Source organism: Hypomesus transpacificus, chromosome 9 (assembly GCF_021917145.1).
Source record: "Hypomesus transpacificus isolate Combined female chromosome 9, fHypTra1, whole genome shotgun sequence".
In the NCBI taxonomy this organism is placed as follows: Eukaryota; Metazoa; Chordata; class Actinopteri; order Osmeriformes; family Osmeridae; genus Hypomesus; species Hypomesus transpacificus.
In genome coordinates this window covers 10,668,524-10,695,402 of record NC_061068.1, presented here as the reverse complement: position 1 = coordinate 10,695,402, position 26,879 = coordinate 10,668,524, and the positions used below count along the sequence as shown (strand labels likewise).

Here is a 26,879-nt window from a genome sequence, read left to right as displayed (position 1 = left end):
TTAAAAACCATTGAAATGATGGGGATGCTGGAAATGTATGTAATGTAAATATATTGTCTCCATTTTGTCCCATTTATATTGAAGGGTGTACGAGCCTTTAACAATATACAAATATTTAATGGTTTCTGTGCTTAATATTTGCAGTGTTTGGAAATAATATTTCATTAAATATTACTATATGCAGTGAGATTTTTTAAATAAAAATTACATTTTAGGTTTTGATTGTTTCTGTAGTTATTATTATTATTTTTTCTTTATTTCAATTTGAACAATAGAAAGTATTAACCTACAATTTTGTGTTTCGGTAGGTGTGTAGGCTCAATTTGAACTAAACAAGATTGAGAATGTGCAGTGGGGCTTTTAAAACATCGTCCTACAACCCTGTCCTACAACCCATTGGAATTAATACATATGCAACTGATGGCAAATTACTGGGTTAATTTGCAGGGACAGATTCCTAGATATTTCCACAAAAGAAGTGTTGCAGGAATGCTGGGGGAATGGGAGGTCTCAGATAACTTCAGGTCAGGTTGAGAATGGTATTGCAAAATAATTTGGGAGTGTTTAATCTGTGGCCTTCAGTAGTTTATCTGATGGTGAATCCATGGATACTTTTGTAGTTTGAAATACGTAGACTGGTGTTTGTTAGAGGTAAAAGGAATTTAAAAGCAACTATTGTGTAATGAAAGAGTATTTGTATAGGATGGTGGATAAAATTTCTTAAAGTGTGTACGTGTTTTTATTAAGGGAGATTGCAAGTAATATTGAGGTCTTTCCCACACACTAGAGCAGAAGATGGCAGTAATGAGCTGGATGCCAATCGCCGTAAAATAAAATGAAGAAGAAGATCCGAGAGTACAGCCCGCCCTGTTCTGAGTGGCATTCAGAACACCCAATGTTTTTTTTCTAGCAGCATAAGGGGCATCTGGATTTTCTCAGGAGTGAGAGTGTCACTTTGACTATGTCGGCATCTAGTTAGTTATTTTAATTTATATATGAATTTACTGTGCGCAAATGACCTGTCAGTTTTGCACATAAGCCTCATTCAGGTAAGGCAATATTTTTTAAGAATTATGAAGACAATTCAAATGTATTCAGCTAGCCCCGTGCTTGAAAACACCTAGCTAACGCATAGCGTACTAAAAGGTACCCAAGTAAGCGTGGTTGGTGGCTAGTTACCTAACTAGCAGTGGCTTTAACTATATGACCAAAATGTAATTTACTGAATGCTGAACTCCAGCAAATGTATGTGAAGAAAAAGAGAAGATTGCCAAGATGGCCCTCTAGATGTCAAAGCTATACTAGCTAATAACTTTGAACAGCGGTGGGCTACCTACTAGTACTAGTGGTAGCTAAATAACGCAATGATAACTTGCTTGCCAGCTAACTTGCTGGATGGTTATCAAACTACGTTAGCTAACTAGAGCTTGCTATACTGTCAGATTTTCATTCTACTATTTATACAGAAGTTAGTCACACTGTCGACACCAGTCAGTTGTAATACAAAGACTTCATTGCAGCAATCTTGCCCCCAAGGTTGTATCTCTCACCCCCCCCCCCGTACCCAGAATTATCATGTGTTATCAAACCTTTTAAAGGACTACTTTTTTTGTCTATAATAAAACGTTGCTAAAGTATAAAATATGGTAACATTTTTTATATTAGCCATTTTAGAGATGTGCAATTTGAGTATTATGCCGTGCTGTAATTGATGTGTGGGTGCACGCGCAGAATCGTTGTTCAGTTAGGGAGGTGTTGTAGATTAGGAGAATTGATAGAGGTCTGGTCAATTCAGATTAAGTCCCAGTAGTATGGGGAGGCAACATTTGGAGGCGGCAGTATGGTTTGTACACTGCTTGCATTAACTCGCGCCAGATATTCAGTCATATGATTCCATAGTCACAGGTTTCACAGTCCTGAGCCCACCCTCTCTCTTTGTAAAATATATTTTTTTTAAAGGTACGGTGATTGTCCTAAATATTGTAATAACAGGATATTCTTTGTGAATGTAACTTTTAGGGAAGTTAGATTGAGGTTCAATTTGTGGAAAAAAAGTGTATTGTGAACACATTCTTGTGAAGCAACTTATGAGCAGAACAAGTAGCGTTTTTTGGTGTGGCTATCTCTTATCTTTGATTATTGATGACAAGCCTTGAGTGCTTGTACCACAGGCTGTATTGAATGTGTTGTGTTGTTTCTTGACGTTGATCACAGTAAAACTGCTAGAACTTCGCTCTTTTTGTTGTGGATTATTTTCTGCTCCACTTTTGTTCTTTGTATCAAAGTGTCGGCTAAAAGTGAATAAATGCAATGTTTTCTAAATCTCTTTGCTTTGTCAGATCCTCATCCTTGAATTTCCTGATATATCACATCCCAACTGCTTATAACTCCCCCCGATGAAGACTGAGGAAGAAGCAGATCTGGAAGGTGCTATGATAACAGAAACATAATCTTTCCACCACAGGCATTCCCACGGCATACTATGTCTCCACTCGGGACAAGGGACGGGGGGGGGGGGGCAGGCAGGCAATGTATTCTCTCTCCATTAATTATTTCAATGGGGTTGGGATCCTATTTGGATAGTGTCATTGGATCAAAGCTATACTTGTGTCATTTAATTTACATTTATTGGTAGTGCAGGCAAGTTTCTTTAGCAGTTTTTGTCTCTGAGTGTACCCTGTGGTCACTGGGTAAAAGGACATGTTGTAGACTTTAAGAATTAGCTTTGTCATGTTGTGAAATTTGGGAAGTGATTCGTGTTTGCGTAGGATAGTGATTGTAACAGGTTTTGCAGCTAATGCAGCTATATCTTATACTGAGTCATGGATTTGAATAGGAAGTCATTGCGACATCCAATCAGATACAAAGAGGGTAAAGCTATAAAGTCTGTACATCAAGTGCCAGAACTAGGAGTGAATTTACTGCCCCTGTTTGAGGAGCTAGAGAGAGATGAGGAAAGGGAAGCCCAGCAAACACTCCAAACTGAGTGAGTACCGTCTATTTTGTTAGTGGAGTACTTTGCCTTGAGGAATGGTGAAATTTGCATACTGTTAATTGTTTATAAATATCTACCAAATGGATGGCACTGGTTTAATCTGTCGGTGTCTATCTGTTGGAAACAATTTTGGATTATTGATTTTGATTGTTGAATAACAAATTCCAAGATCCTTAATGTTGACTGTGGCTAGTTCACGTGACTTACACATTTGAAACTACATAAAATATTTGTTTTCTCCGGTAGGCTTTTCTGCTTGGCACCCTAACCCCCCTTACTTAATGGAAGTATTATTATTATTATTTTGAGGAGCTTACTAATAGAGAGAAAAATATTAGGTGAATGTGTTCATTAACCTTATGTCAACGTTTTATTGACATCATTTACAACCTGATAATTCTGAGTCATAAAGGGTTGTTGGCTGACCTTGAGAAGTCTGTTGGGTTCAAATAGATTACTCACTTTATACATTGTAGCATGTTACTGTGTTGTTGATGCAGGAAAAAAAGCTGTTGTCACTGAAGTTATGAAGGGTTAGAAAGTACTGGTAGTAGTTTTACTCTTTATTGTGCATTGGGCTCTAGTCTTGTCACCCTTTCTCACCATGTCTCTCCCTCTCTCAGAGGAGCCCTCTCAGGAGAATGGAGTTATTCAGACCACACAGTACAGTTCTATCTCCCCCCCTGCCTCACCCGGGGGGCCAGAGGAACCTTCCACATATTTTGAAGAAAAGGTACCAATCCCTGAGGATGTCACCCGGGTATGTAATCCATTGAAATGTTGCGGTACATGCTGAGTTTGTATGTTAGCCAAAGGGGTCCTCATGGGTTGATTTGACCACTTGTTCTTTGTACTGTTTTCATCAGTAAGATTTGTCCAACTGTATATTGCTATTAGGCTTCAATGATAGCTAGACAAAACAGCATATAAGGGTGAGCAAACAATTTTCCTTTTAACATGACCTTCAGGACCAGCTAAAACTGGAGTCCTAACCCATGGGCCAATAATAATACTTTTTTTTTTCTCAGGGCCAGTAAATACATAACCTGTACCATCTACATAGCAGCTAGGAATATTGACTGTGTTGCTTGTGGTTCTCCATTACAGATGTTCAGTTTCCGAAAACTCTGGGCGTTTACTGGACCAGGCTTTCTGATGAGCATAGCCTATTTGGATCCAGGAAACATTGAATCTGACCTTCAGTCCGGAGCTAAAGCAGGCTTTAAGGTTCTTACCACAAACACCTTGCAAAACTTGGGTAGAAATGTCCACCGGGAAATTGTATCCGAGTTGATGATGATAACAATAATATTTGTATTCAATTCTGAAGCCAGCATAAACTTGTCTAATTTCCTATTCTTTGGTTTGTTTCTTTCAAGCTCTTGTGGGTGCTCTTAGGGGCCACCATCATTGGACTTCTCCTACAGAGGCTGGCAGCACGCCTAGGGGTTGTTACGGGAATGCACCTAGCAGAGGTCTGCAACAGAGAGTACCCCGTTGTGAGTAAAACCCCTTCCCTAAACACACACACAAACACACACAAGACGTTTAAAATGTCATATATGCCTATGCTTTTTTTTGTCAGGTTCCTCGTATTCTTCTGTGGCTAATGGTGGAACTGGCCATTATTGGCTCAGACATGCAGGAGGTCATTGGCTGTGCCATTGCTTTCAACCTCCTCTCAGTGGGCAGGTAGATTTACTTTAGGATCAAAAAACTTTTATTAGATGGGTGCACAGCTGCTACAAACAACCTGTTGATTCTTTGTTCCTCCCAAACAGGATTCCACTGTGGGCTGGTGTTCTTATTACTATAATTGACACATTTGTGTTTTTGTTTCTAGATAAATATGGTGAGTGTTTCCCTTACAAAACCCAATTGACTTGCTACCTTTAGCATAAGGATACTGGTGTGGGTGGCTGTTTTGGATATTAATTTAGCTGTCATCTAACAGGGTTAAGGAAACTGGAAGCTTTCTTTGGCTTTCTCATCACAATAATGGCTGTTAGCTTTGGTTATGAGGTAAGAAGAGTTTTGACTTAAACTAAGTTCCCACGTATTTTTGTGATTTTCCATAGCAGTACATTAATTTACCTGTGTTGTTTTTGTGCAGTATGTGTTAGTGAGTCCGGATCAGGGGCAGCTGTTGAAGGGTATGTTTATGCCCTACTGTGAGGGATGTGGTCCTCTGCAGCTGGAGCAGGCTGTTGGTATTGTTGGAGCTGTTATAATGCCTCACAACATCTACTTGCACTCAGCCCTTGTCAAGGTAAGTGCACGCCACACCTACAGTAGTTGGACTAAAACTAAAACCAGACTGTGTTATGGCACAGTCGTCAGCCTTACATGAAGTCATGTCAATTTAATCTTTGCATGATGAACCTTCAAGGTTGTGGAGTAACATGGCCATGTAATGTTCTATAACATCAACAAATAAATTAACAGGACACATTAAAACAGATTGTTACCTTTTGACCAACATTTTTACTTTTCAATTTCATCTTGTATGTTCTAGTCTCGGCAAATAGATCGGGGGAACAAGAAGGAAGTTAAAGAGGCCAACAAGTACTACTTTATTGAGTCAACCATTGCACTCTTTATCTCCTTCCTGATCAACGTCTTTGTCGTAGCTGTATTTGCTGAGGCCTTTTACAGTAAGACCAACAATGAAGTGGTGAGTGGTGAAAAATATTTTTACACATTTCTTTTGTTTTGTTATATAAACGTGTGTGAGATGCTGCTATTTTTTGTTACAGAATGCAATTTGCAATGGAACAGATATTCCCTATGAAAATCTCTTCCCAAACAACAATGACTCACTACAGGTGGACATCTACAAAGGAGTAAGTTTCAATGTGAAGTTTCACTGCAATATGAAGTCATTGTGCCTGAATTCTAGATAATATTGAAGCTCTAAGTGTAGTCTCTCGTTAAATTATCTTGTAAGATTGTAATAAGACTGTACATGTTTTTGGTGGACATGTCTCCAAAAGGCTTTGTCAACGATTTACTTTGGATAGTCAAACCACGGCTTAAAGGGGCTCGCTCTTTGTCTGTTATAAAGGGTGTGGTCCTGGGCTGCTTCTTTGGTCCTGCTGCCCTTTATATTTGGGCCATAGGAATCCTTGCTGCTGGACAGAGCTCCACCATGACAGGCACATACTCTGGACAGTTTGTGATGGAAGTAAGAATTCTGATGTATTCATTGTGTGCAAATTAACATAAACTAGAACGGTTCATCAAGGTAATGGCTATACACTCTCCTCACAGGGTTTCCTGAACTTGCGTTGGTCTCGTTTTGCAAGGGTATTGTTGACTCGTTCCATTGCCATCACACCCACCCTGCTGGTGGCCATCTTCCAGGACGTGCAGCACTTGACGGGCATGAATGACTTCCTCAATGTGCTGCAGAGCATGCAGGTCAGAACTGTTACTACGGAAACATGGGGTCCAGGGATGATAACCACAACTGAGCTGGGATGGCTGGGGACAACTTGATCATTAGTGGCATGAATCAAATCAGAGATGTTGCTTTGAATTTGTGAATATTTTTGATATCCCCCTAGTTTTGTTTATTTTCAGTAGTACACTGTAAAACCTGTACATATGAGTGTGATAATATTTTTAGATTTTACATATAGTTAGACTTGTTTCTAGTATTAAGTGACTTAACATGTAATTTACTTAAATCATTTTAAGAAATCTTCTAAAATGAAATTCACTTATTGCACTGGCAGCCACATGTACTTTTTTTTAAGCATAAGAAATCTACATAGAAAATATATGTTTACTTAAATTTGATATGACATTTTTGCATTGAAGTCAACACTGTTATGTCCCTCTGTGCATCTCTCAATTCAACAGCTGCCATTTGCTTTGATCCCTATCCTGACCTTCACCAGTCTACCGTCCATAATGAATGACTTTGCTAATGGATTGTGAGAACTTTATATTGACCACTACATAATAATACATTTCATAGCACACTACTCAGCAGACAATAGGCTTGATGCAGTACATCTTCCTCTGACTGTTCTTCTCAGGGGGTGGAAGATCGGTGGAGGCGTGGTCATTCTAGTGGTCTGTGCCATCAACATGTACTTTGTAATAGTGTACGTGACTACTCTGAACAGTGTGCTGCTCTACGTCTTGGCTGCCCTCCTGTCCATATCCTACTTGTGCTTTGTGGGGTACCTGGTGAGTTGAAAGCCATTTTAACACATTTTCATTAAGGTTGTTAAGGGGCATTGGTTAACATAAATTGTTGGTTTCAAGTTCCATTAAAGGCATTTTATTGCAAGTAGTCTATAGCCTTAGTCAGGGGTTTTCAACCAGGGGTCCGCGGCCCTCTGGTGGTCTGCGGCGGCATTGCAGGGGGTCTGCGACACGAGCCTATGTTGATCAGTCCACCATTGTTTTTTTTATAAATTTGCTTTGGTATTTCAACACATGATAATCATTTGTGACATATTCTGCATTACTTTGTCATCTTCCCTCTTCAGTTGTAGCCCAGTTTATGTTGATTGTTATTGATCACCGTTACTTAACGCTCTCTCAACATGTCAGCCACATGTCTGTACATTTAAGTCATGAACGTTATATATTCATGTACATATGGTTCTGAGATGTAGCACAACTAAAAACTGCAATTTAACAATCATTTAATAGTTTTCAATTCTAACGCACTGAAAATCGGCCGTTTTTGTTTGTTTTTTACACAGATTTTTTTTAGATTTGTTTGAGTAAAAAAATTACATTAAAAAATGATTAGTGTTCAGAATCTCACTTACACATATTTCAATTTTTCAGATTCTATGTATATTGTTTGAGGTTTTTAAGTAGATATATCTAGATTTGTTTGAGGTTTTAAAATAAAAGCAATATGGAAAAACAAATGTTAAAACTTCCTTCTATCCACATGCAGGCAGGCCCAAACACACACGTAGGCGCGCAGGCACATCAGTGGGCCGCGGATTACTCTCTAAGAATAGTGGTCCCTGGGACAAAACCATGAACCCCTGGCCTAAGTAATAGCGCAAGGCACCTTCTATTTAAGTTCATTTAGACATGTCCTTTGTCTTTGAAAAGTTGCCATTTTGCTCATTAAAATAACAATTCTCTTCTTGAGTCTCTCCCTTCTTCTGCCCCACCTCTAATTTTGCCACTGGGCAGGTGTATGCTGCCTCCGAATAGTCAACATGTAAGCTACATTACGGGTGTTACACTTCTGCATGAATATAATGCTAACACCCTCTTTCCCATTGTTTCCACAGGCTTGGCACTGTCTGATTGCCTTGGGGGTTTCCTGTCTTGATGTAGGCAGTAGGGTAAGAAACAGACCTGCTGTGTTGATAGAGGAACAGGCAGAGTATGACTCCTAGAAAAAAACAAGACAGTAATGAACTCCTACAGACACTTACCATTAATTTTTCAGTGTGAAAGACTCATTTATAGAGAGGTTTTAAAGAAAAATGAAGTAAAAAAAAATATATTATTACGTGATTGTCGAACAACATTCACAACTTCTGTCCAATGACTCCTATATTTGGACAGACTTCATATTTGCAAGCCATGGCTTCAGTTATCTGTGATTACCATATTGACATATTTTAACTCTGTTAAACATGTTTGTTGTGCAAATATTCTCTTTGTCAGTATAAATACAGTTAATGGTAGATTAAATGGTAATGGTACCGTAGGTAGTTAATCTTGAGGGTTCAGGGTTTGGGTCAGGATTGACAGATGTAGACGTGACTGAAGAGATCACTTTTAATTAAATGCAAGTTGTCATGGTAAATTATTTTATTTATTGTTAAAATATCAAATTAAGTCAGTCCCATCAGTTGCATAATGATAGATAAACTAACTTCAATTATCTTGTGTAATTTGATTTTCAATAATAACCAGACTTTTTTAGGGATAAATTGTTGTATTGATGACAAGCAAATCATTTTTGCTCCAGGAGATCCATGTTGGAGAGAAAGTAATATTAAAGCCTTGACACATTAAAATGTGTGTACATAGATCCAAAATAAACCGCAAGAGCTGTATTGTTGTTGATGTTTGATGCAGTGGACCAAACACAATTGATAAAATATTGTTTCGCATGGAAATAGGTTTTGATAGATTTCATAATGTTTTTACAGTATTTTATGGAGATAAATGTAACTATATGTTATATTTCTGGGTGGTGTTCTCTGGTCAGCCCATGTTTGTTGTAATGCATGTGCCTCTCTCTGTGTGATACAATGGCTGAAAGTGTGGGGACAGTTGGTCTGTCCCTTTAACTTGAAAATGACACGGCAGAAACACGTACTGTAGATGCTGTATAAGCTGTCAGAATCTGAGTAACTACTGAATGATGCAACACCATGTATACAAAATAAAAGGAGAACATGGATTATTTTCTATGAATGTTTCTTGGTGTCAAGCAGAGGTTCAACATATGTTTTTCAATTGCATTTGACGCTAATTCTGGGAGTAATGATTCTGATTCTAGGGTGTTCTGAAGGGGCTAACCTTGTAAAATTAGAGCCAGCGTATTGCTTTAAAAGCCTTTGATGATACCCTTTTGTTTTAACTTATGCTGCAAGCTGGCTGTTCCTGTTGTAGTAAGTAAACACGTATCTGCACTATGCTCATCACCATACTGTTCCATCAAATGAGCACTTGTTCAGTCCTCAACCCAAATCTGATAGGATTTGGGACGTACAGTATGAATCAAGGTAAAAACAAGGAGGAGCCATTTGTCCAGCTGACAGTTTTTTATGGCCATTATCCTGAACCAACCAAACCTATAATAATTTAAAGACCATAATTAGCCAGAACACCAAGCTTAAAATGTTAGAAACATTCTTTAAAAAAAAATGTTAAACACAATGTGATTAGTTTCCATTGGTCTACTGATTTCTCTCAATTTAGTATTATATGCTTCAACATATACAATACTGGATAAAATCATAAATGTGCTTAGAATCTTCCATAGGCTAGACCTAACATGTCATACTCAACTGATGTCAAATAAATCATGGGGGGGGGGGGGGGGGGTTCGTGAAACAAGATCAGTTTAATTAAAATGAACAATTTTCTGTCCTTTCTGCTTACAGGTGCGTCTTGGGCTGCCTGGGCACACTGACGCTTACCTTCTGAATGACATGGACAATGATGTCGTGGAGGAGGGGACTCATTACAGAGGTGGACATTAGAAGTGGACCTGTGGCTAGAGAGAAAACACCTATGAATGAGTATGACCTGAACTATAAGAGGGACCTCTGAGTCTAAACCAGGACAGTATTACACTGTGCCTTAGCGTCTTTAAAGTGTCCTTCTGTAAACACAACCTTATGTTTACTGGTGCCTTATGCCATTACACTTGACATTCCACAAGTTGGTTAACACATTGGCCTGTCACGGGTTACTTTCGTTAGTGCTGTAATTGCTTGTTACACTATGTTACTGTTAAAGTAAATTATTGTTACAGTTGTCAGTCTATGTATTGATGTGAAAACCCAAATCAAAATCAGATTTTACTGTAATTTATTGTTGATTAGTTTGTAGCAAAACCTTTATTCCAAACTTTTGGCATAGACTCAAATCAGCAATAGTTATTTAAGATGTATACTATTTTATTTGTCATTAATATTAATTAATATAATTGATAACAGCTAAATAATTTAACTGGATTATGGGACATTAAGCACTTATAAATTATGTGTACTTTATCAGATTTCAAGGCTTCAGTCCTGGTCTTTGTCACTAGCTTTCTTTGTTTGGAATGGAAATAATTTTCAAGGTATAGTAGTTCTGTACTGACTTATTTGGTGTGAAATCATTTTTTATTATTTAATAATTGTGTAAGTTATTGTAACTTTTTTTTTTAAGAACCAAAGTACCAACATATTATTGGCTTTTTATATAACTTTACATTTGTAAAATTGAAATGACAAAAGAAAAAGACAATATTTGTTTAAAATATATTTATATTTCCGTCACATTTCTTGATCGCCTAGACAGCATTATTATATAAAACTTATACAACTTCAATAGTAGTGTTTGAGACTCTTTTTCATTCATCCATGGTAAAGTTAGGAACATGTATCTCAACTCTGTTAAATATATTACTTTAAGACAATAATAAAAATCTAAAACTAAAATACTTTTGTGATAAAATTATTAGTGGAGGATATAATTTGGCTCGTCTATATAGAGCCATCTTACTGGCAGCCACACTGACAGGTACCTGGTATAAAGGTCAGAGGTGTGATATGCATGTAATCTATTTCTTACCCATAAAAATGATCGTTTGGAATTCATTCCTGAACAAGATGCCTTCCTATCCAAGAGTCATAGTAGAATGATTCTGGGGGTATTTCTATGTGTGTTAGTGTGACGGATAGTCAAGCTGCTCATCAGTCACCCCCCATACTGGGCCTTGAACTAAATGTCCTCTGACTCGCAATTGGATTACAAACCAGGTGCACCACCGAAAAGCTAGTTTTTCGCTGGCACGGGTGGACTGTACTTAAGGATTTTCTTTTACCAATTCACCTACATTAAATTGAATTAAAAAGGTAATTAAATCAGTTTAGGTGAAAACTGTGTTGTTGACTTTACCAAATCAAATGCCCTGCCAAAAGTGGAATGTTACTTTGATAGGAGGAATCGTTTTTGAATTCTAGTCATAAGAAGAAAAATCGTTCAGGCAATCATTTTTAATCGTCAAACTCAATGACCTGCATTACTGGCTAGTAGGTTCACTTGCTGTTTTTATCTTGGTTCTTTGGAGCCAGATATTCATTGTACATGGAGTAGATCACACCTATAAACAGACACATATTGGTTACATTATTCATCTTTCTGCCAGTATTGATTTACATTGTTATTGGGTGATTGACAATTGAACATCTGACATAATTTATCCATTATAAATATTCCTTGTGCGTACTAATGAGATTAGGTTTTGGGGCCTGTGTGTCTGCTAAACGGCACCTAGTGAATTATGACTTACCTAATGTCATTGCGCCTACTACAAAGCTTTGTGCTCCAACCCGCATGTGGATAAGGTGAACCGACATCTTTGTGTCCCCTCTGGATTTGAGCTTGTATAGACCATAAGCAACCACCGCACAAAATCCAGCCATACCTGTATACACAGGGAGAAAACATTGTCTTGGTGTGTGACCTTGGGGTCAAGGGATTTAGAGAGAAGAGCTGGAACTATTGTGATCTGCTTCCTTGATTGGAACTAAATAAAACATGAACAGTTAAATGCACGGTTACTCAGTTTATGTTTGGAAACTCACCTATAGGGACAAATGGTGACTCCTTTGCTTTCCTCATAAATCTTGACGAATGCTCCTCATCATATACGGACACATTTTCGTCTGAGCTCATGTTGATTTTAGGCTTGAAAAAAAACGGGGAGGAAGGATGTTAGTGAGCTACATAGAGGCTAGGCTACACATTTCAATACAATGATCTAGCAGGTTACCATGGCTGACAATTTGTGTACAACGTCCCAAAAATAGCCTAGTTAGACAGCTATTAACACTTAATTTATAAATCTAGTTGAAGTAGTATAGTCTCGTTTTGAAATACATTATTAAAATCGATTTAAGAATTGCTGCTAATACAACACAGCCTAGACCCTCTTCCAAAACCAAATGCTACAAGAACTCCAGAGTCTGTCTAGACTAGCCAGAAATAATACATAATAGCCCAGATAGCCCAACACAAACTAACATCGTCACTACCTACATTTGGTACTGTAGCTTGCTGGTGGTGAGCAGTGAGTTCTTGTGTTGACTCCTAGATCAGCCCTTTTGATTCAATGTTGAACCTGTTGGGTCCGCCTCTCTCTAGATTCGACTCTTGGCTTCGTGAAACACTTCCGCATTCGTCTCTTGCGGAGCTGTCTATTCTGCCACAGTACCACTAAACAACGTTGGCATATTATTGGTTTTTGCTCTAGTAATTTTAATGTTAATGTTAATAGTAGTGATGTTACGGTAGATGCAGTGCTCACGAAATGGTATCGACCTTCCGAGTCAATGTACCGGGCCTACAAAATGTGTTGAGCGCGCGTCTCTTCATCTTGACACGTGATAAGCTTTGTACGTCACGCGACCAGCTGACACTGACAGTTGTGTCAGAGCCTGTTTAAGGATATTTATTAGACATTCTCTGGTTGTGTTCTCACTTATGAGTGGTTAAGGATGCTATCTTCTACGTATTTAACTTGTTGAACATCGTAAGCTCAAACGTGTGAAATGAGTTGATGAATCACAAGTGGCACTACAGACCACGCCTCAAAGTTGTCACATTCAAAATGGTGGCATTTCGACGCTGCCAGGTCAAAATGTTTGATAGTTTGCATGCATTTTTTATTGATCATGAGGAACCATCAAGTCTCAATAACCCATAATGTCCGGTGCACAATATGTATTTTTCTCGACAATGATTATTAATGAAAAACTACCAAAAAGTAGGCCTACTTGAAAACCAGCCATCCAGTTGCCTTGAAATGTTATGTGAGAAACATGTCATTTTTAAAATGTTTAGCAAACGTTGGGAGGAATCCGCCATTGCTGCTTGCAGCATTATTAAACTTTGTTTTAGTTTTTATAGCGGAGCTGACCAGAAAGATGATCATATGTCGGAGGGCAATCAGAGCTCTATGATAGACCTATGTCTGCAGATTAGTTGAGGAAACATTCTGCGAGATTTTCTTTGGTAAAGACTTATTCAGGCTTATTCAGAACCTGACAACACATTTGTTTGTCTATAGTGCTTCTTGTCACTCACTGTAAAGTGCTTATTGGCAGTTAAAGGTTACAATTTGACATTTATGATTAATCTTCGACTTTTAGTGCAGATACTTCTATTTTCTATATTTGTGCTGCTCTAAGGAAACGAAGTTAGTCTGAGAACTGATTTCCTCTCCATTCCTCTGTCGACAACACAAGGGGGCGCCTACAAGCTAGAACAAATGCATAATGCGTGACTAAACAAATACTCCTATTGCTTAATAAGATGAGCTCATGTGTTATGCAGTTCAATAAACAGAACTCTCGGAATAAACTTGGGAGTCTATTTATGATGATTGAACATCGGTCTGAGGTTTACCAAAGATATATTGGTTGTCCTTGTTGCTCACAGTCACAATCACAATACAAATGTTCTGCAATAGAATTACAATAGTAATATAACTTTTTCTACAAGTAATCTCACTACAATAATAACATTTGATGTTGAATTTGCTTCAAGGTGTGTTGAACAATATTGTCATTTCTTTGTATGTAATTCCCGGCTTCTTCAGTTCACGCCCGCAGTTTATTTACATTTACGTTTATGCATATAGCAGACGCTTTTATCCAAAGTGACTTCCAAGAGAGAGCTTTACAAAAGAGCATAGGTCACTGATCACAACAACGAGGTAGTCCCAAACATTGCAAGCAGCCAAAACATGAAGCATACATAGTGAAAAACTAAACAAGTGCCAAGGGAAGACCCATAAGAGCATGCAGTTATACAAGTTACAAATTAAAACAACATGAACCCCAAATAGTGCAAGACTGTACCCGTAGAAGAACAATCAACAGTAAAATACTTCACAGCGAGTACAAGAGTTCAAGAGTTAACTTCACTAAGGATTCCGTTGGCTCAAATTTATCTATATCAAATATCTTAAATACACTATCAACATATTTTCTTTGTAATAATTTGTACAATAATTCCTAAATTTTATCTGTGTGGTTCTCACACTGACCATGCTTCACATTTTGTCCACTAGGCCCCCTGTCTTAGAAATAGAGGGCCCTACAGGCTACGGCAGAGGCCACCCCAGGGCAAGACAAAAAAGAGGAAAGGGAACATGGGCCTCTTCCTGCAAATCATATGGTGCAAACTTGTCTTACTCAACATTGAGTATACTGATTATTCAATCAGTCAATACCTGCACATATGGGTCACACTACAGATGTAATTTGACCTCTCTTTTTTCTTTAGTATATTATAAACGGTCCCACTCAGTTTGCGGGGTTTCATCTTTGTATTTAACATATAATCCTTATTAGAGTGATGACACCACTGCCCCACCCTTGTGATGTATAGTATTCCCTGCTTGGTCCTGTCCCCCTACCACTACAAGCAGCAGGGAATCATGTGACAATTGAATACATTTGTATTCAACCAATAGACATCTAGTACCACTGTCTTACCCTACCCTCCTACTGTATCTGCACATGCCCCCCCCCCCCAACCAAATACATAAAATAATAAATAAAGAATAATAATAATAATATAGACAATCATATTCGAGTTTACTATATTCATAGTACAATTAACTTTTTATTAGACTAAACATTTATGTTTTATTTGTATCTTCCTCTTTAACTATGTGGTTTATTTTGGGCGGTCTCTTAACCTGCTTCTACTGCAAACACAGGAATGTACCAGGGGAATGAAGCGAGTAGAGAAGAATGCCTGTGGTACCTCTACCCAGAGTTCTACCTCCACAAGATCCAATCGGCGACGGCGAACGGTTTCAAGGCGCCCGTAGTCAGTGATGGGCATTTTGAATCATCAGGAATGAATCTTTGAGTTCAGCTAGTTTATTCTGAATCCGTCGTTGCAACCATAAATTCGAAGTTGTATAGAACAATATATATCAAAATATAGTAAGCTTACTAGAAGATTTGATGTCATGTAAATTGTCAGGGTTTATTTTATTTAACATGGCAAGATACGTCCATTGCTGCAGAGTAATGTAATAATGTTTAAAGGCTATTTACCGATGAGACGGCACAATCCCTCACACTGTGTCCAGTTGATAGCATTTGTTTATTGCAATAAACCACAAAGATTAAAATATTTGACAGATGCACAATTCCCTGAAGTGATTCGGACAAATGGTTATCATCGCGCAGTGTATCGAGAAAATGGCTCTCATAAATCAAAACGTTCAGTTAAAACCTAACTTTAGATTAAAAAAATGTATTTAACATAAAAACAGCTATTTGCTCTTGAAGAAATATATCAATTCCTGTTTTATTGATTAAAGGTTTGAGTCGACATGGTTGTTTATCAATAGCAAGGGGAACTTGAAACCGCCTCGTGCCCCATTTCCTCGGTTGTTTTGCTTTTTTCGCCTGGATTCTCCATGTTGGAGCAATAGCGAGGTCTTTCCCTGTGTAAGCAAGCTACTAGCAGGGGCCGCAGCATAACTTTTACAACGTTACAGTGCGGTGAACTAGATAGGTTTAACTGCACAAACGACGAATATAACACAGAAACATAGGATTATCGCTAGCTGTATACAAGAGTTTGGAAATATATTGTTTTAATTATTCTGTAACCGCAACGGGTTGGTAAACGCGATTGCTAACAAGCTAGCTGAATGTTGAAAGTACCTGTGACTTGGGGGAACGGATTGGACTTTGAGGGGCATTGGATTTGTTAGATGGAAAGTTCTATTATCACTCAAGTGCAGAGAGAAGATCAACTGCCGTTCAAAACAGGTGAGTCCAGTCGCATATCACTGTAATGTTCAATGTGGTTGTGACTATGCTGATTTGGTTTTGAGTCGCGACGCTGAGCTTGTAAGATAGCTACAACAGTTGGTCCGTTTTGTATCATGGCTGGACCAGACGACTATCTATCGTTATGTGGAGCGTTTTTAGCAAAAGACTCCAATTTAAATAATGAATCAGATTATGAATGCTAGCTAACTACGGTGATTGATTTGGACATTGTGGGCAAGAAGTGGGTGTCCATTTTACTTACGGCGCGCGCGTACGGGATATATCAGAGTTAGATGGGAAGCTACAATGCTAACGCAAGCATGTTGTACCGTTGACTAGACGGCGTTGAAGATACTTCACAGCTCGTTGCAACACATCTAAAAGCACAATTGGCTCAGGAGGTTTCACATTTGTTTCACCATCTATTGGTCTATTTTTAAATATATGAATGAATGAGACAATTCATTATACTTTATTACTGTGGAACAATCACGCATTGAACTACGGGGATCTATGTTGGATGTGTGTACACTTTTTTCATTTGACACCCACATTTCTAGATCTTTACGTTTGAACACATAGCATCATGTAAGATCTTCTTTCAGAGGTTTTTTAAAATCGCAAGGTTAAAGACAAGGTTGATTTGTTAAATCACTGAAAATATTCTTACCTTTTAGTTTGGGAAATATTATGAATCAGTATCATATCACAGTTAGGCATGGGCCGGTATCAGATTTTGACGGTATGATAACCTTGAAAAAAAAACCACGGTATTGCGATTACAGCTCAAAAATATTTTTGCTGAACACCATATATTTTATTTTTAAGCAACATATACAATTGTTTAAACAGCAGTAAATATGTCAATTTAAATAGTTAAATTCTTTGTTGTTTTTCTTTACTAAAAAGAACAATACATAATTATAGTTTTAATTGAACGTGAATATATACACAGACGGTAGAAGACATATGAAGGCCTAAATTGCAGAAATTTAGTATAAGTGCTCTCAAGTTTGATCAAAAGTTTGGTGTGAAATTACCATACCATATTTCTTATTGTCTGGTTTTTAACTCTGTATAACTCAGACAACTATCAACACAGTAATATGTGCATTTAAGTGTGAAAAAAGGTTGAAATATGTGAGTCTCACAGCACATGCGTGAGACTTGAGTCTTGTAGTAGGCTAATCTGCTCTTCCCCAGAAAAATATGTTTCTAATGCTCTTGTGTAACGTAGGCTAACGTGAAACTAGCTGATGCTAGCTAGTTTATTAGACGTATTATTTGCTATTTGCCTCAGTCGGTAGCATTCCAATAGTACTGTTCAAAGTTTATTTCACCTGTGCTAAACACGCTAACTCTCTTAACTTGTTGCAACCGGAGGGTTACTTTCTCTGCTGCGTAAAACCTGAGGGTTTCCTGCACTTTCCGTTTGACGAGACACAAAAATAATCAGGTCATACTGTAGCAACGGTATAACGAAAAATTATAGAGGTATTGAAACCGTTACTTATTCAAATGCTGACACATGATGCTGTGTCCTTGGGCAAGGCACTTTACCCTACTTGCCTCGGGGGGAATGTCTCTGTACTGACTGTAAGTCGCTTTGGATAAGAGCGTCTGCTAAATGCCTAATCACAGTAGCCTGACGTTGTCATACTCATAATTCTAGTCAGAATATGAGTCTGAAAACTCTCCCTTGGGCTGTGACTACGGGGCGTGTTTCAACCGAACTCGTAAAACAAATGCCTCTTTGCTCAATTGGATAGACCTACAACCAATCGACCGAGTAACGTAATATGTTGTTTGTTGAAAACGAATTCAACCCAAGCGCTCTTTCGTGACGTTGTTGATTACGTTACTGTTGATCATCTGTCTATCATCGTATAAAGCCCGCCCTGGCAATTTCATTGGTCCGTCCCGATTCTGGTTTTCTGTAGTTGTCCCCAATACGAGACCCTCCAGACCCAACTTCCTGACCAAATTTTTTTGTGGGCGGGGAGAAGTTGGGCTGGCAGCCAGGCTATAATCACAGTATAGTATCGGAAAATCACCTACAGGGCCACAGATTAGGTATCAGTAGGTTAATTTCAACATGAGGGTTCAACAGACACAATTCATGACCCGATACATTTAAGGATGGTTGATGCCCCAGACTGTAATTACTGTAAGAATCTACAGCATTAAATAAGTGTTAAGAACTTTAAATGATTACAAGAATAAGATAGGCTACACAGCACCTGAACTCTTAATAAAGCTACACAGCACCTAAACTCTTAACTGCCTTTTAATACAAATAAAAAGGCATCAACAAAGATTAGACCAGATCCACATTTTATTTTATCAAGTGTTTTGCATTTTGTCAGCTCTCACCTAAGAAATATGCAAATGTAAAAGCATATTGTTCAATGCGTGTTATACCACTTGGATTTCAAGCACTGACCATTTAGCGTAATTTTAGCAAAATAAAATAATTGGTGTCTGGTGTAGCCGATCTAGATTGGTGAACTCACTTCTCAAATAGGCCTATGTACATAGGTCCCCCGCGCCGTTGGTGTAGCTGATAAGTAGTCGCGTTTGTAAGGCAGAGGTCTCGGGATCAAGTACCAGTGGGGGGGAAAGATCAGGAAGACTGACAAGCAACTCCCCCTTTGTTACACTTGCACCAATGTGGTGCCTCTTCTCTTAAGTCCTATGAACAGTGTTTACTGTCACACCAGTCGGTGTTTCTTACACAACAACTTTGAAATATTGTTTTGCGCTTGTGTGTTGATCTCATCGAGGGGAGAGCATGTAGTAAGAGAATCCATTTTTCTTTTTCAAACCAAAGTACATGGTTTTGTAGTGTCCACTGTTCCTCCCTACTTCTCCCAAGTGCTAGTCAGTTGACTTTGTTACTTAAATATAACGAGCAACAGCGTCAATGGTTGTCTAATAATAGGCATTCTGTCATTGTGTGTTTGTTTGTGAGTAGGCTATGTCAGTGGCTTTTTATACTTTCCCCTCTCGTGCGTCCAGAGGCCTAGGCCTGTAAGTGGAGACCGGTCCCCTCTGACCCTGTGAACTGTGGCCAGGCAGAAATAGTACTACACAGAGTGGGATCAGTTACCTCCCCACTCTGATCTGTCAGCCTTTAGTAGAGACCAGAGAGGAAAGCTGATCGATGTAATAGCAATGAGATTCTATCTTAGTGAGACCCTGGAGGAAGCTCATTGCCGCTGCCACTGCTCGTACAAGTCAGTCTCTGTAATGTATCAGCCTTAAACCTTAAATATCTGTTTATTGATTACTGATTGTTGTCTTTAACCTCTTTTAGGCCAGGTGAATAAATCTTCCCCAAAGAAGCCTCGGAGCCGGAATATCTTTAAAGCGCTTTTCTGTTGCCTTCGAGCACAGGATGCCCCTCAGCCTCTTCCCCCTGCCCAAGATGCCCTACTGCCTCCTGAGGACAATGGGTCAATCGCCAAGGTAACCCTTCAACTGCCCCCTCATTGGCTCATATCTATTTTTGTTGTTGTTCCTTTGTATGTTCCAGGTTTGAGAAAAAGGGAGCAGATATATTTTCTACACACCAAAAACACACATTATGAGATCAAGATTTCCTTAGACCATGTGGCTGCATGTATTCTGATAATTTATGATGGAAAACACTTTGTCAAAAGAAAATTTTACATTGGGCATTTGCCGAATATTGAAATTCAGTGTTTCCCACAGATTAGAAAGCAATTCGTGGGGGGTCGCCCCGTGTCTGACGGGGGGGGGGGGGGACGGGGGGGGGGGGGGGGGGACGGGGGGGGGGGGGGTGTTCTTGACAATAATTCATTGAGTTCCTTTGTCCTGAGTCCTGCTTTCTTACCTGCCTGTTTCTACATCTGTTTGTCCACCTCACCTGTTGCTTCAGCTGGCTCTCTCACAGCAGCATGTTGGATGCTGTCCTCCTCTCCTACTCTTTCTTCAATGCCTAACGAATCTATCTCCTTCTCTCCATGACCCTGTCTTTCTGCTTGAGCAGCACTGGTTGAAGCCTAAAAATATTGTAAACAATTTCTTCATATATGCAGCTAGCAACGCTATTGCTAAATAACTATTTAGCTGGTCGGCTCCATGACGATGGGTAAGTAGGGCTTGTGGGACTGCTCACCAGAACGAAGGGGAACCCACTTGTCTAGCAGATTAAGACATGTTCATAGGTACCTAGCGAATAGTATCCTCAACTTTCCTAGACTTTTAGCAACGGTACTAATGCTGAAGGCTCGCTGATATCACTGTTTGTCTTACTAGAACGGCGTATCTATGCATCGTTGCTAATGTGTGCTGACATTGTGACTGTGTGTGTGTATGTTAGAGAGCTGCTTGAGTGACAGAGAGACCGAGGTAGAGCAGGGAAAGGAAATGCAGCTGAACGAATACGCTGTGTGTTTTAAAAAGCGTTAAAAAAAAATATAATAACGAAACGCAATATGTGGCGGCCAGTGTTGATTCTGTGGCGCACGGCCACAAATTAGTCTGTGTGGGAAACACTGAAATTACAATAACCTGATACATAAAAATTATAATTCATTTAAAGATGCAGACTGGTGTTCTGTTTAGGTCTTACCAACAATTTATTTGACCAGGAGAGTCAAATCTCTTTATAGTTTCCACAGTCACAAGTGTCAGAACATTTAACTTAAATTGAGACGATCAAATGAATTGCCATTGAAATAGCCATTGAGGCTCAGTTAGTACTATGCTGCATGGTTCGAATTGGGCTAAACCTCTTTCCTGCAAGATAGTCAATTAAATTGGTAGGCTACCTGACTTCCTCAGTGTTCAAAATGCCTGGTTCTTACTGGATCATTGGTTTTCAGAACACACCAAGTCGTTTTTGATTGTGATATACCTATAAACACATTTCAAGTGCCAAACTACCACTTTGCCTGAGTACAGAATATCTAACATGTGAAGTTATAACATGGTTTGGCTCAACTTGGCATTAGATTTTACTGTCATGATTTTTGTTGCAGCACAGCAAGTCTCAGGGTGCTGCAGGACCACAGTCCATTTATGAAGGATATGCTGGCTACCAGACAATATTAACGTCAGGCCAATACCAAACTGTTGCAGATAAATAGTGCATGGTGAAAGGCATCACAGTAAAATGGTGTTGTATTTAGGCTTGAAAGTTGTTTCTTTGTTCAAAATTGCACCATTTTGGTGGCGATTGATGGTTAACTAACATGGTTAACTATCTTTCCATCTCTGTTTAGCTTGGTCTACTTCAAAACCTTCGCTACCAGTTTCATCAAGTACGTAAAGGACAATATCACTGTGGTTATAATGAGTTTAGACAATGGGCCTAGCCAAACCGTGTGTTGTAAGAGTAGGTTATAAGAATGTAAGATATTTCTGTACTCTTCCTGGCATGCAGTTCTCCAAATAGTGCAATATTGGCTCTTCATCTTTAAAATGTGATATTTATGTTGAATCTGACACAGTTATGGGATATTCCCCAAGGAATCCCATCATTTGTGGGGTGTGTCGAGTAACTTTAAACTAAAAATTACAAATGTTGTTACTTGATTGCCAAGTGTGCTTCTACATCGCACTCGTCTGTGGCTTAGTGTTGTGAATGAAGAAGATCGACTATAAACTTCAGTGTAAGAGATTCTTACTGGAAGAAAACGGTATAATGATATATAAGTAAGCAGGAAATGGGGTAGGCCTGTGACTTTGTAGTTGTGCATGTGTGTGGTTGTTGTTGTTTATGCACCCCTAACTTAAACCCCCTGCTTCTTCACTTAGGTCCCAGGGACCAGCTTGCTGCCTGAGCTAACCTACCAGGATGAGGGAAAGATCTGTGTGGTTATTGACCTGGACGAGACACTGGTGCACAGCTCCTTCAAGGTAGTGCATGCGTAGTGTACTACTGAAGCATAAATTGACCATAAATTGATTAATATGTGAATTAATGGATACCATGGAATTTATAAACGTGTGACCAGAGAATATGTAACATTGAGGAATGTGCTTATTCATGTGGAAAATCTGTCATGTAGAGTAGAAGGAAATTAACATCTCTGAGCTCACTTGTATAATGTAGTTCATCAGTACTGTACTTGCCAGAGTAAGACAGGTAGATTGGGGTCCACACACACACACACACACACACACACACACACACACACACACACACACACACACACACACACACACACACACACACACACAGACACAGATCAATGGCCAGTATATCTACTAGGCAGAAAACACTGCAGATTAGAGAACTCAGCCTGTCTGGGGTGATGTTTGCAAATACCTGTTTCCTGCTTTTGGCTGGCACATCACCTGTTGGCACATTAATTTCAATAACAAATTTCTCCCACTGATTTTATTCTATAGCCCATCAGCAATGCAGATTTCATTGTACCTGTGGAGATTGAAGGAACAACACACCAGGTAACTGGGAATCATGACAGTAAATGGCACTAGTATTTCCTGCTTGTTGGTACTATATGATCATGTATTTGTGACAGAGCCAATACTTCTCTCAATGTACATTGGACAAGCATGGACTGAATTTAAATAACTAAACACTTCAAGACCTCTTCTTGAGATTAATGGGGTGATCATGGCAATATGCTGGAAATGTATGAATATGGTGTTCTTGACATTAGTTTTGCAGGCTTCAGTGTGTAGTATACTCTACTGAACCCATGGAGGTTCATGGTGGCCTCACTAACCCCACTCCTGCTTTCATATCTTGGGACACTGCTTTCCCCTCTGGCTTCTGCCTGGTTCAAGTAATCCAGGATAGGCTGGTTCACGCCTGCACGGCCTATTCTCGATTACTTGTTTCAGGAAGCGGCTGCCAGCTTCCAGAAGAGCCTTGCAGAATGACCACACAGAAAGATGTTTGGACAACATCCCTGACCCACAGTTGCAGTACACAGAAAAGAACAGGGAGACTGAACAGGGTGCCAAGACTCAAAGTAGTATTTTTCCTAAGCATTAAGTTCAGTTCTCTGTTAGTAGCTTTTGAACTTATTGTTGTTACATGTTGGACAGGCTGGCTAGTGAATTATCTTGTGCTCACTTGCCTTTGCTTTATTTATTTTTCTGTTACACTTTCAACTGGCCACCACTTAGCCTCGTTGAGCTAGGTGAGTAGACTGTAGCCAGTCGGTAGCAGTCATAATCTAAATCCTATAGAACAGATTGCAGACCAGTAGACAATTTTTGGCCCTTAGAAACTGTGTGTCTTCTAGTTGTTAGGAAATACATGTGATATACAGGTACTGCTTGTTGTTGCCATGCCTAACTTTCAAACACATTCTCAACTAGCCTTGATGTTATATGTTCTAGGTCTACGTGCTGAAAAGGCCACATGTAGATGAGTTTCTGCAAAGGATGGGAGAGCTGTTTGAGTGTATTCTCTTCACTGCCAGCCTAGCAAAGGTAACATGGCAGCATATAAAAAACTCAGGAACAGGAATTTACACTGACTATCTTTGCCAGTGTTTGTCTCCCCCTAATGGTGATGCTTGTTTGCTGGTACCAAAACTAGTTGGATTTGTTGCCAAAATACCACTCTATTCACTCATTATTAACTGTCATTAACCACACTTAACTTTTATCTTAACTTTTTATTTGTTTGTCTTCCTGTTGCCCCATGCTGTTATTGCACACCCTCATTTCCATCATTACTCTGCAGTATGCAGACCCTGTAACAGACCTGCTGGATCATGGTCGGGTGTTCCGGGCGCGTCTCTTCCGGGAGTCCTGTGTGTTCCACCAGGGCTGCTATGTCAAGGATCTGAGCCGCTTGGGCCGCCTGCTCAACAAGACTCTCATCCTGGACAACTCTCCTGCCTCCTACATCTTCCACCCCGAGAATGCTGTGAGTATTGCTGCTCACTATCTCTGCAGTCATCTCTTTGACTTTAATAGGTGATGGTCATAATGAATATTTGATGTGTCTTGTCCAGGTGCCTGTTGTTTCCTGGTTTGATGACCTGGAGGACACAGAGCTCCTGAGCTTGCTGCCTGTTTTTGAGGAGCTGAGTACGGCAGATGATGTCTACGCCAAACTGCAACAGCTGCGAGCCCCCTGACATTACACACACACACCCGCGGGGACACACACGCGGGGACACACACGGACTGCAGAATCTTCCCTAATACAGACCACACCTATCAACTCAAGGGTCAAGTTCCAAACCTGCCCATCTTATACACTCATACTTTATGTTGACCCTGAACTAAATGAATTGACAGCTGCTCCATCTCTCCTGCCTCTACTCTTCAGTATGTTAGCTGGTGCTACTCTGAAAACAGTTCAACAAACACAATGCAAAATGAGCAATCATTCAGACTGAGTGGACTGACCTTGTTTGTCAAACATTATACTTTCATTTTAGAACTAATCGCAGAAGTAAGATGGACTCTGTTCTGCACCTCTCTGCCTCAACAACATTCTCAATTCAACATTTGTAGGGGACTGCAAAGGACTGCAAGAAAACCATACTATCAACGTATTTCAGTTTTTTACACAGTACTATGGCTATGACAAATAGGCTGCTTTTAAAGGACCTTTCTCTCTTGAATGGATTGATCTTATTCAGGAAAGTTGCACCTAAGGTCTTTGTGATTGAAGGTCAGCATGACATGGGTAGACAACATTACAGATCATCCATGAATTGAGATGATGTTATATGACCTCTTATGACCAGAACTTATGTGGGGTAACTACATATCCCATAGTTGTGCCTTCTGAAAAGAAACAAAATTTCCTTTTGTTTTTTAAGAAAATTAATCTTTGTCCCTCGGAGAAATTGTTATTTTTAATCTTGAGGTTTTTCTATACATTTTTAAGATGTCTTTTAAATGTACAACTTGTTGGTGAGGATTGCAGATGAAGACTTTGGTAATGTTGAGGAAGAACAGCCATACATTAACAACCTCTGTATGTACTGTATATGCTGTACATGAGATTCTCAATTCTCATATGATGAAATCATCCTCAGACAATAGGGACCATTACAATTCAAGAGTCACACTCCCAAGTGTGATTTATCATAAGTCATGCCTCTTTAAGGAGGTCCACTCTGAGATACATCAAGCACAGCACACCTGCTGAAGATGCAACTCTACTTTGTGCCCCTTCTAAAATGCCCTTTAACTGAACTGACTGGTTATATATGAATAGTTCCGTTTCAAGTATTACTCTAGTATTTATGGCATCTTGTAATGCCATATTTTAGTCTCTTAATTACATTTTTTATGCTGGTCTAGTCGCACCAACAGATCAGGGCTTTATTCTTTATCTTACAAGTTGTACCCGGTTGCCAGAAAAAAGTAGGCAACCCTTAAATGCAGTTTAGAAATGCAGTTTAGAATACTGCTAATGTGGAAAAACCAAGGCCTTTTTTTATTTTATTTTTATTACAAACGTTTTTTTTTTTTATGTCTTTGTGTCAAGCCCCTTGTGTGCTGTAATGTTTTTTAGGGGTAGAGTGTGCACAATAATACGCTCATTTAAGCTCTACCCTCAACCCCTTCACCAACTCTATACCATGCCAACCTAATACCCTTCAGCTGCTATGCGCTTAAAGTGTATCAGCAATGTTGCAGTCTGTAAAGTAACTTGCCTGAAAGGGGAATGTGTTTCTTACAACTGTTTGTGTTGAGTTGCTGTCAATTTTACCGCTCAATGTCATATCTCTCACATCAAAGGGGGCAGTCATTTGGAGAGGGGGGAAGGACGGACATGGCAAGTGAAAATGTAAATGAATGTTAAGGCGGAAAAAATTATAATTTTTGAGTCACAGCATCCCAAAGATATTTGGAGTTACTATTTTTGGTTGTTACAAAAAAAAAGATACAGAGCCTTTTCACATACTTATTACACTCTGAAGTGCCTAAGGTCTTTTTCTGTAACAGAAGCTTCTGAATAAGCACCAAGGCTCTCCCCATTTTTTCCTTTATTTACAACTGTAAAACTGTTCTTTTCTCCCTCGTGTTTGGCTGATTTCTAGTAATCTATAAAATTCTCTTTACCAAGCAATCTAACTGTTGTTTTATTGAGTTTTTAATATGAAACTGTGAACAAGTTTTTCATGCTGGGTAAATGTAATGTCATTTAAAGTACAATCATTTCTGTTTTCTAGACATGTGCACACATTAGTTCCCGTATTATGTACTATACCTTTTCAGTTGTACAGGATTGTATCATTTCCGGTGGTGGGATATAGTGGCGTTAAACAGGGTAGGACCTGACTCATTGTTGCAATGTAACAAAATAATGATAGCAAGCAGTATTTACCAAACTTACATTTTTGTTGGTAAAGGGTTATTCTGGACAAAGGGTGAAGATTTTGGTCAAG

The 26,879-nt window shown here is 39.1% G+C and overlaps 3 protein-coding genes across 5 annotated transcripts; 2 read left to right on the top strand and 1 right to left on the bottom strand.

Moving 5' to 3' along the window:
- Positions 1-885: 885 nt before the first annotated feature.
- Positions 886-11,038, top strand: slc11a2 (solute carrier family 11 member 2). Of its 2 annotated transcripts, XM_047026090.1 has the most exons (17): positions 886-1,049; positions 2,340-2,427; positions 3,619-3,755; positions 4,103-4,222; positions 4,375-4,494; positions 4,581-4,687; positions 4,777-4,847; positions 4,950-5,017; positions 5,109-5,264; positions 5,511-5,669; positions 5,752-5,838; positions 6,060-6,179; positions 6,266-6,415; positions 6,860-6,933; positions 7,039-7,192; positions 8,269-8,322; positions 10,102-11,038. In XM_047026090.1, exons 2-17 carry the CDS (start codon positions 2,397-2,399, stop codon positions 10,198-10,200), a joined length of 1,707 nt encoding a protein of 568 aa, XP_046882046.1. In that variant the 5' UTR covers positions 886-1,049; positions 2,340-2,396; the 3' UTR covers positions 10,201-11,038. The 2 variants fall into 2 exon arrangements, with proteins under 2 accessions (XP_046882046.1, XP_046882045.1); XM_047026089.1 differs by lacking the exons at positions 886-1,049; positions 2,340-2,427 and adding an exon at positions 2,536-2,986.
- A 10-nt stretch (positions 11,039-11,048) lies between these two features.
- Positions 11,049-13,100, bottom strand: LOC124471639 (HIG1 domain family member 1A, mitochondrial-like). Its single transcript, XM_047026206.1, has 4 exons — positions 12,752-13,100; positions 12,298-12,400; positions 12,003-12,137; positions 11,049-11,813 (listed from the first exon to the last, which is right to left on the bottom strand). The coding sequence occupies exons 2-4, from the start codon at positions 12,386-12,388 to the stop codon at positions 11,749-11,751; spliced, it is 291 nt and encodes a 96-aa protein (XP_046882162.1). The 5' UTR covers positions 12,389-12,400; positions 12,752-13,100; the 3' UTR covers positions 11,049-11,748.
- Positions 13,101-16,134: 3,034 nt separating this feature from the next.
- Positions 16,135-26,560, top strand: LOC124471609 (carboxy-terminal domain RNA polymerase II polypeptide A small phosphatase 2-like). 2 transcript variants are annotated; one of them, XM_047026176.1, is made up of 8 exons: positions 16,135-16,512; positions 19,832-19,983; positions 21,765-21,803; positions 22,300-22,401; positions 22,897-22,953; positions 23,860-23,952; positions 24,209-24,394; positions 24,483-26,560. In XM_047026176.1, the coding sequence occupies exons 1-8, from the start codon at positions 16,455-16,457 to the stop codon at positions 24,606-24,608; spliced, it is 813 nt and encodes a 270-aa protein (XP_046882132.1). In that variant the 5' UTR covers positions 16,135-16,454; the 3' UTR covers positions 24,609-26,560. The 2 variants fall into 2 exon arrangements, with proteins under 2 accessions (XP_046882132.1, XP_046882133.1); XM_047026177.1 differs by lacking the exon at positions 21,765-21,803.
- The last annotated feature ends 319 nt before the right edge of the window (positions 26,561-26,879 follow it).